Genomic DNA, 10,730 nt, shown 5'->3' with positions numbered 1-10,730 from the left:
CCAGTCATTGTTCAGTCAGCAAATAGGTCTCCAGTTGTCAATGGGTAACTTGTCTTTGCCAGCCTTTGGGATCAGAGTAATAAGGCCTTGTGTTAAAGTAGGAGGCAATTCTCCACCATCAATACTTTCTGAAAGAGCCTGAGAATAAAGGGACTCACATCTTTGACACATTTCTCATAAAGCTACTTGACAGCCCATCACTACCTGCTGATTGGTTGTTTTAAGGCTTCAAATATCCTCTTCTAGAATCAAAGTTTCCTGAGAGCAGCTAGCTGATTAACATAGTTTATGGTTGACTTGCTGATTAATCAAATCAAAATCCAATCAAATAAAATTTTATTTATATCGCACATTTCAGCAGCAAGGCATTTCAAAGTGCTTTACATCATAAACACAAAAAGACAAAGTCATGCAACATAATGCAGGTTCTGTTTATCTAGCTGATTAATGCCGGTTTTGATTGGCTAACTGATTATGCAGGTGCTGAGTAGCTAGTTTTGAAAATATAAGTTTACTTAGCATAACTGTAGAGACAAGTTAACCTCAGACATATGAAATATTAAATGTATCATGAATATTTGGAGTAGACTTTACGTTAAGATAAATTTACATAAAGATCCAAACTAAAACAACTGGCGACTCTCTGAACTTACGTAAATCTGTAGGGAGAGTTTGTAGATAAACAGTGTGGCACTCCTCTAGGTGATCTGCAGGTGCAGGGAGTCTATCTGCTAGGACAGCAATAAATTCCTGGGTTCAATAGTGCAGTGAGACATTAAGGTACAAGGTATAATCAAACGTATTAAGATATTTTCTTAAGCATTAAACAACATGCTTTGAATTAGTTACTTTTTAATCATATTATTTGCATGCATTTTATATTACTGAAATACAATAGAATTAGGAAACTATTCCTACTCCTAAAAATATTTCAAATATTTTAAAAGAGCTTTTCTCAAAATTGAAACAACTCTGCAGTTTTAGATCCAAACTTACAGTTATTATTTAGCATTAGATTTTTGTGCAAGTTTGTTTAAAATGCAAATCAGTTTTTTGTGGAGTTACTGAGACAGAGAGCCATTGCGTCTATTTGCAGGTCATAAACTTTCGTCTGGAATGTAAAAGGAGTCGGCTGGTACGAGCAGGTCTCAAGCAGGATAATAAAATTAATATTGGGACAGCCCCACAGGTGAAAATAACACTTCTATGCATATATTCAAATGAAGGAAATACAATGCTTTTTATAGTCTTATAAAAAGCTTTGTTTCATAGCAGAAGATCGAATTGCTTTGTGTCCGATTGAGCGGTTCCCAAAAATGCATTTTTGATTTGTTTTTCCTTTCAACTCGTATACAGGTAAATTCATGTTTTGCCATGTGTTGGACTTTTAATAATCTGGGTGTGATGCTGATGTAACATTCTGTATGCATTGAACTCTCTGGATAAAGCTCTAGATATCTGAAGTATGATGTCGTATGATTGCTCTTTCTCCCTGCGCACACGGACTCAAGTACCTGGGACACAGAGGAAAATTGACAAGCAAAGTGAAGATATTCCTCTAATTCTTAACACTAGCTGAGTAATGCAGGTTCTGGTTAGCTAGCTTACTAATGCAGGTTCTGATTGGCTTTTGGATTACCTCTCCAAAGAGAAAAATGTTCTGCAGGTTCTGAGTTTCAGGTAGAAGTTCTGAATGAAACAGAAAATATTAAGATTTTCCCACTTTATACGTCAAAGAATTGACCTCTGACCTTCATGGGATGGGAATGTTTTACTTTAATTAGGACTTTCTGAAGGAAGAGTTGATGAAAAAATGTTTTTAATTCAAATATTTAAATTTGAACAGGACAGAACAGAATGAGCAGCAAATGAACCAAATGCAGAAGAAAAATGTTTTTATTTAAAATACATGAAGAAAAACTGCAGCAAATTTACAAAAGGAAGATTTAATATTCAAATCTGACATGTTGAGAAAAATAGGAGCCAATAGAAACAGAAAATGATCAGATTGAGAAAAACTGATCAATATTTCAATGAAATCTGATGAATGAAAGGAAAAAATAAGAGAAACAACATCTTGATATTCAGTGTGAAGCTTTGACTGGAAACAAACAGAAAAACCAGAGGATCCTGGAGTAATCCCGAAATAATCCTGGAATAATCCTGGAAGAAGGACTGGAAGAAGAAAAAGTTTCCAAGGACTCAATCAGAATCGTTTCACCAAGAAATAGATTGTAGAGATTGAACTATTTGTTCAACAGTGAGAGAGTTTCTCTGACAGGAGGAAAAACTTTAGACTCTTTAGACTCAAATCAGCTCAGAAACACTGAAGAGGAACCAGAACTGGGCCAGCATCTAAATCCAGGAATCAGAGGTTCAGTGAATGTGGTGTTGAAGGTGTGGAGGAGGATCAGTGAGTCAGAGGAGATTCTGTAGAAGGACAGAATGCCAGCAGGACAGTCCACATACACTGCTACTCTGTTAGAGACAGAGGAGGAGGAGAGATGAGTTTCTATGTCATTGTGCCAGACAGAGTAACCATCATCATCAGAGCAGGTCAAACTCCAGGAATGATCATTATATCCAAACCAACAGTCTATACTGTTTCCTTTCCTCCTGATTCTTCTGTAACTCACTGATATATAAACATTTCCTCTCCATTCGACCTCCCAGTAACAGCGACCAGTCAGACCAGTTCTACAGCAGCTGATACCAGTAATCAAATCTGTCTGGATGATCAGGATATGACTGAAGCTCCTCAACACGTGTCACCTTCCTGTTGTCTTCAGACAGTTTGAGGTTTCTGTACACTGTGTTTGTGTCGATGGTGAGTTGACAGGAATCTGATGGAGAGAACAAACACAATCCAGCTGCAGTTATTGATCATTTATTGACACTTTGACTCCTGAATGAGTGATGTGACAGTTTGAAGATGGTTGAATGTGAGCTGCTTGTTGTCATGAATCAGATGAAAAACACACTTACATTTCCTCAGACCTGGAGTCAAGAATCGGCCTCCAGCAGGCTCCACCCTGAAAGGAGGAAGGGGGTCAGACCATCAGTCTCTTTCAGCAGCAAACATGGACATTACATGTCTCTCAGACACATTTGTCCTCCACTGAGACAGGAACAGTCCAACATCTGGACTGCAAACTGCAGTGGATGTAGGAAGGACAGTTGGTGCTGCTGCAGCACAACTCATTTCTCCAAACACAGGAAAAGCTCCAACAGAGAGGAGAAAGGAAATCCCTCAGTAACAACCTGAAGAAACTCACTGAAGCCTAAAAGGACATCAGGAAACTAAGGAAACATTTCTGGAAGCTCCACCTGATTTAATAATCAGCATTAAAATACAATCAATCTAAACTCTGATCAACACCTGAATACCTGATCCATCCACACTCCCACACACAGATGAAGGAATGAAACACTAAACAGCCCTGCTGCTGAAAACCTGCTGTGGCCTCACTGTAATATCCAGAAATACAAACATTAAAAAGGAGAAGCTGCATCACATTCAACAAAGATTCATCAAGAATCAAAGATTTGATCTCTGAGCTCAGACTCACAAACCAGGAAGAGGCTTCCATCATCACACACCTCTGACAAACACCTCCAACCTTTCAGCACTTCCTCTACCAACCAGCACCACCAGGTGGCGCTGCACACATTTACAATGAGCCCAAGAAGAAGAAGCAGCATCCTGAATCCAGCAGCTGCAGTAATGGCTTGTGAAGTGTCCAAGGAGCATCTGGAACCAGAACCAGCAGATCCAACAGTCCAGAGAGTCTTTGTTTGCATCTTTCCTCTCAGATTTCCAAGCTGCTCTGAGAGGGAAATGACATCATCACTCTACTGATGATGTCATGCTCTGATGTCACTGATCAGGAGCTGCTGGACTTGTACATTTCCAGCATGGAGGACAGAGAAGATCTCAGCTCTGATGAGGAGCTGGCCTGCCTTCACACTGATTGAGGGTCAAAGAAATATTTCCAGATGAAGTCAGACTAAAATGTTGGATTGTCCTGCTGTTGCAATCAGAGGCCAAGAAGAAGCTTCAAGTTCTTCTCCTGTTCAGCTCCACGTCCTGTCAGAGACTTCAGCTCCTCATGAGGAGAACAACTAAAGTCTGGAACAGACTGACACCAACATCCTGACATCTCATCCCTGAACAAAGCTTTGCAGCATCAAGGTGACGCTTAGCGCCATATATGGACAGATTTCCTCTAAAGGGGGCGGAGCCTGGATTGGAGGAACCAGCAGCAGCTTCCAGGAACAAACCTTGGGAAAACCAGCAGACTGACTAAAGACATTTCTCCCTCTTCCTCCTCTATCAGACCTTCTCTGCTCCTGCAGCAGGTTCCTCCATACCTGAGAGCTTCCAGTCTCCAGTGTGGATCCTTCAGTCCAGCCGACAGCAGCTTCACTCCTGAGTCTCCTGGATGATTGTAGCTCAGGTCCAACTCTTTCAGATGGGAGGGTTGGAGGTCAGAGCTGAGGCCAGAGAAGCACAGCCTTCCTCTGAGACCAAACAGCCTGATAAGCTGCAGACACACAATTCATCACATGATGAGAAATGAAACATTGAGGTAGAGACCAAGGTCTGAACTGATGGATGGATGGATGAATGGATGGATGGATGGATGGATGGATGGATGGATGGATGGATGGGTGGATGGGTGGATGGATGGATGGATGGTGATGGATGGATGGATGGATGGATGGATGGATGGATGGATGGATGGATCTGTAATTATGCTTCTTTTTGCACCTTAGATGCAGCAATTTGTCAAGAGCCCAAAGTTACCTGAGAGTTTCCAGGTTGCAGTTTGGACTCTTCAGTCCAGCAGAGAGAAGCTTCACTCCTGAATCCTGCAGGTTGTTGTTACTCAGGTCCAGTTCTCTGAGACTGGAGGACTGGGAGCTGAGAACTGAGGACAGAGCTTCACAGCTTCTCTCTGAGAGTTTACAGACACTCAGTCTGAGGAGACAGGGAGGAAAATGTCATTAAACAATTCATGAAAATGTTTGTCTACTTTCCCAGTCAACAATGTTCCTCTTTACTGATTTAATGGACTGTGTTATTTATAATCATGTTGCTTTTTGTTATGAATTGGTTCAGTCTATATTTGGGTCTCCAGCCATGAAGGACTGAACTAAAGGCAACAAGGAGGCTGGCAAGAGAAATATTAAATTCCTCTATGAACCAAAAGAATCCATGTCAGTTTTAACAGAAAGAGTCCAATGAAGCCTGAGAATCAAGGCTGGGCTGAAGATCAGCATCAGGCTCAGTTTGAGGATCAGCATCAGAGCAGCTTGAATCAAAGCAGAGCAAATCTACAGCTTCATCTTTACATGTTTTAACTGTTGGATACAGAGATGGAAAACTGAGCAGCAACTGACAAAAAACATTCTTTAAACAAGAATCAAATTACTCAGTAAATGTATTGTATAAAATACTCATACAAACTAAACTCATGTTTGGTAAAAAAAAAAAAACATTGAGAAAACTAATGTATGGGGAAATACCCATCTCAAAGAAAGACATCTATTATTATTTTACTGTATTATTGAAAAAAACATTTGCATCAAAACTGATAGAATATAATGGACAGAAATCTGGTTTCACTAGGATGGAGAACATTTTACCTGAGAGTTTCCAGGTTGCAGTTTGGACTCTTCAGTCCAGCAGAGAGAAGCTTCACTCCTGAATCCTGCAGGTTGTTGTTACTCAGGTCCAGTTCTCTGAGACTGGAGGACTGGGAGCTGAGAACTGAGGACAGAGCTTCACAGCTTCTCTCTGAGAGGTTACAGCCACTCAGTCTGAGGAGACAGGGAGGAAAATATGTTATTAAACAATTCATAAAAATTTATGATCTTTCAAACAATGTTTTTATTGGACAGGAAAGTCCAATAAAACTTTGCATTTATTGAAAACTAGTTCATGATGTAGTTGGACCTCCAGCCGTAACGGACTGAAGTACAAGTAACAAGGAGGCTGAAAAGAACATTATAAAATTCCACAATTAACTTTATTAATCCAATTCATTTTAACAGTGCTTTGCTGCTTTAATATGTAATACTATGTCCAGCTGCTGAAGGAAGTCTGTTCTTTTTGCACAACCCCTTAATGGGACACTTTGAAGAGACGATGCACCAAAACATAAATTAAAACAAGAATATTTACCTCATAATTAACAGATCTCTATCTATCAAACTGCAGTAACAATGTGTGTCCTTACAGAGCTTTGTTGGAGGCTTTAATCACTGGCAGCAGCCTCAGAAGAGCCTCCTCTGAAGCAGAGTATTTCTTCAGGTCAAACACATCCAGATCTTTTCCTGATGACACTAAGATGAAGATCAGAGCTGACCACTGAGCAGGAGACAGTTTATCTGTGGAGAGACTTCCTGAACTCAGAGACTGTTGGATCTTCTTCACTAGAGAACGATCATTCAGTTCATTCAGACAGTGGAACAGATTGATGCTTTTCTCTGCAGACACATTCTCACTGATCATCTTCTTGATGTACTGAACTGTTTCCTGATTGATCTGTGAGCTACTTCCTGTCTTTGTCAGCAGACCTTGTAGGAGTCTCTGATTGGTCTGCAGTGAAAGTCCCAGGAGGAAGCGGAGGAACAAGTCCAGGTGTCCATTTGGACTCTGTAAGGCCTGGTCAACAGCTCTCTGATGGAGAGACTTTAGTTTACGTTTAATAACTAATGAAGATTTCTTAGATCTTTGTGTTTCTTCCATCAGGTTGACACCAGAGATGATGAAGGTCTGATGAACATGAAGAGCAGCCAGAAACTCCTGAACACTCAGATGGACGAAGCAGAACACCTTGTCCTGGTACAGACCTCTCTCCTCTTTAAAGATCTGTGTGAACACTCCTGAGTACACTGAGGCTGCTCTGATATCGATGCCACACTCTGTCAGGTCTGATTCATAGAAGATCAGGTTTCCTTTCTGCAGCTGATCAAAAGCCAGTTTTCCCAGAGACTCAATCATCTTCCTGCTCTCTGGACTCCAGTGTGGATCTGTTTCAGCTCCTTCATCATACTTGACCTGCTTCACTTTGGTCTGAACCACCAGGAAGTGGATGTACATCTCAGTCAGGGTTCTGGGCAGCTCTCCTCCCTCTCTGCTCTCCAACACATCCTCCAGAACTGTAGCAGTGATCCAGCAGAAGACTGGGATGTGGCACATGATGTGGAGGCTTCGTGACGTCTTCATGTGGGAGATGATCCTGCTGGCCTGTTCCTCATCTCTGAATCTCTTCCTGAAGTACTCCTCCTTCTGTGGATCATTGAACCCTCTGACCTCTGTCACCATGCCAACACACTGAGGAGGGATCTGATTGGCTGATGCAGGTCGTGTGGTTATCCAGAGGAGAGCAGAGGAAAGCAGTTTCCCCCTGATGAGGTTTGTCAGCAGAACATCCACTGAGGTGGACTCTGTAGCATCAGTCAGGATCTCCTTGTTGTGGAAGTCCAGTGGAAGTCGACTCTCATCCAAGCCATCAAAGATGAACAGAACCTGGAAGTGTTCAAAGCTGCAGATTTCTTTGGTTTCACTAAAGAAGTGATGAACCAGTTTCACCAAGCTGAACTTTTTCTCTTTCAGCACATTCAGCTCTCTGAATGTGAATGGAAATATGAACTGGATGTTCTGGTGGGCTTTGTCTTCAGCCCAGTCCAGAGTGAACTTCTGTGTTAGGACAGTTTTCCCAATGCCAGCCACTCCCTTTGTCATCACTGTTCTGATTGGTTGATCTCTTCCAGTTGGGACTTTAAAGATGTCTTCTTGTCTGACTGTTGTTTCTGGTCTGTGTGGTTTCCTGGATGCTGTTTCAATCTGTCTGACCTCATGTTCATCATTGACCTCTCCAGTCCCTCCCTCTGTGATGTAGAGCTCTGTGTAGATCTGGTTCAGAAGGGTTGGACTTCCTGCTTTAGCAATCCCCTCAAACACAGACTGGAACTTCTTCTTCAGAACAGATTTAAGTTGATGTTGACAAACTGCAGCCAAATGTCCTAAATTAACACGATAATGAAAATCAGATCTGAACAAAAATCATCTTTTGAATTTGATTACATCACTTCACCAAATGAGTAATTTATCTATCATTTCAAATCTCTTTAGAAATCCTCTTACTGGTCTCCAGATGGTCAGCCAGCTTTTCCTGCTTCATCCTCCTCAGGAAGTTCAGTGTGATCTTCATCATTGCCTCTCTGCTGCTCCTCCTCTGCTCTTCATCATCACCTTCCAACACCTCATCATCTCTCTGATTCTCTGAATGTTCTGGGTAATCTGGACTCAGAACTTTCTGGATCTTCTTCAATTCTTTCTTCACATAAGTGACAATGTTGTCCTCCAGCAGCTGGAACAGAATAATAGATGAAGGAAACATCAGAGTGAAACCATGGAGCCAAACACCAGATGGCTGTTGGACAGACTGACAGTCCTCTGGTCTACAAAGTGCAGCATGAAGGTGACTTTGAACAGAACTCATTGAAAAGTAGTTGTTTTTCATATACAGACCATAAATAGAGAGTCCAGCTGTGTTTGATGCTGCTGGGCAGATGGACCCCTGGGAACCTCTGAGCTCTGCTGGTCCACTCTGTGGAGGAACCAGGAACAATTAGGAAGTCAGGAAATATTCATTCATCAGTATTCACAGAGGAAATCACCAGAAGTTTCACATTAAAAGTTCTTAATATAAAAAACAGAGCATCACATGATCACAATCCAAAGTTAGAAAGAGGAAGATGATCTACACTGATGAAAACGAATAACACCAGAATAATCCAGTAGACATTTTAAAATGTTGATTTTGAACTTGGACTTCAAACTGTCAGCAGATCTGATGCTGGTGGAGACAGTTTCCCAGAGCTGGTGAACAGTGGACATCCATCAGGTTCTGATGACTAGATCTGAGGTGATGTATAGATGGAGGAGGTCTGAAATATGTGGGTGTTTCCATGTGGGATCCTCTCCTGGATGATATATTGGGGATTTTAAAATGGATCCTGTAGATCCCTGGAAGCCAGTGAGCTCACATTGTATCTGTCCACACAGAGACAATCAGAAGGTAAAGGTCCATGAAGTGATATCTGGATGTGAGCAGTGAACCAGGTGATCTAAGTAGTTGTAAATATTTAATGTTCCTGCTGATCCCATTCAGAACCAGCAGAACCTCTGATGGTCCACATCAGCTCAGTTTGGTTGAGTTCCAGCAGATCTCACCAACCACATCATGAAGCTTTCCTTCCCTGCTGAACTGCTCTCACAATGCACACAGGAACCAAGTCCTGATGGACCAGAATGGCTTTACCAGGTATTTCCCAGTGGAAATGTGATCCACTGTTAGTCTGACATGGAGCCAGGAAGCAACAGAACATCATCATCAACATCCAGAGACAAAGATATGAAGGTGTTTTCATGAGAACAGAGCAGCTGATTTCTGTAGATAATGGATCAAACCTCTGGAAATATAACTGGAAACATCTGAGTTCTTACTGGTTCAGTTTCCAGAGTTACAGCAATTAGATACAGCTCACCTCTCTGATGTTGGAAATCCAGGAGATTTAAAGGTAAAAGGATGATCCATTGACATGTCGCTCTTAAAGGACACACAGCTGGGTTCTGGTTCTGGTTTGAATCTCTGATGGATCCTGAAAGAAAAAATCTCATTAGAAACTTTCTGTTTGATAACTTTTTATGTGACTGTAAACCAAAATCAGAACCAGACAGATCATCAACCTGATGTTCTAAATGATTCCGATCAGAACCGGTCCAATCCTCCAACATGATCATTGATCCTCCTAAATAATGTCCAGCCTTCTTTAAAGAGCAGAAAGATTTGTTTCTGAGACCAACATGTTGGTTTAAATGACTGAGAGAACAGTTTGGTGATCTTAGTGTTGAGCTCTGACAAGGAGCAGAACCAGGAATCATTTCCACTCTGACCATCCAAGGAGGATCTGATGGAGTTTCAATCAGAACCAGATGGTCCGTTAGAGACACTGAAGCCCACTGCTCAATCAGATCCACTAAATATTTAGTTTCACTGTAGAAATGGTTGATAATCTGCCATGTTGGATGATGTTTGAACTTCAGAGGTGGAATCATAAAATATTTTATAGAAAATGTTTTTATTTCAGAATGAATCTGTCTTTTGTCAGATTTTAGAAATAAAATTCACTTCTGTTTATTTGTTCTTGTGTTAATATTAATATCAGACAAAATAAATGAGTGTTTCATTTGGAAAAATTAGGCTTAAACAAACCAGAATAAAACACAGTTAAATGTTTCTGGTCCAAATGTCATGTCAACATAATAGTTTATAAGAGTGAGTCCTGACTGAGGATTTATAAGATTCTTTCTGTATGGAGTCAATAACTGTCCAATGAATGATGGTTAAATTGATGTCAGGTAAACATCAGATCAGATTTAGAGATTCTGTTAACTAGTGAAGCTCTGGGTAGAGACTGTGGATCCAAACCAGGGGTCGACAACCCGCGGCTCCAGAGCCACATGCGGCTCTTTAGCGCCACCCTAGTGGCTCTTTGGAGCTTCATCAAAAATATTTGAAAATGGGAAAAAATGGGGCTGGGAAATATATTTTTTGTTTTATTATGATTTCTGTAGGAGGACAAACACGACGCAATCATTCTTAACGTTTTTTCTATGCTATAAAAATGTGTAGAAGAAACATTCAATTCTACAA

General features: G+C 41.0%; 1 protein-coding gene across 1 annotated transcript; it reads right to left on the bottom strand.

The window, feature by feature from the left end:
• Nucleotides 1-698: 698 nt before the first annotated feature.
• Nucleotides 699-8,614, bottom strand: LOC129379611 (NLR family CARD domain-containing protein 3-like; the record flags this gene model as incomplete). Its single annotated transcript, XM_055060424.1, is given in 9 exon segments — nt 699-728; nt 2,328-2,703; nt 2,705-2,843; nt 2,986-3,032; nt 4,808-4,981; nt 5,650-5,823; nt 6,243-8,034; nt 8,156-8,381; nt 8,543-8,614. Coding segments are annotated over 9 exon segments (3,030 nt in total), but the record flags the coding sequence as incomplete, so codon positions are not given.
• Nucleotides 8,615-10,730: the final 2,116 nt, after the last annotated feature.

This window comes from Poeciliopsis prolifica, unplaced genomic scaffold (genome assembly GCF_027474105.1).
Source record: "Poeciliopsis prolifica strain line A6 unplaced genomic scaffold, Auburn_PproV2 SCAFFOLD059, whole genome shotgun sequence".
Lineage (NCBI taxonomy): Eukaryota > Metazoa > Chordata > Actinopteri > Cyprinodontiformes > Poeciliidae > Poeciliopsis > Poeciliopsis prolifica.
This window is presented reverse-complemented; position numbering and strand designations above follow the sequence as displayed.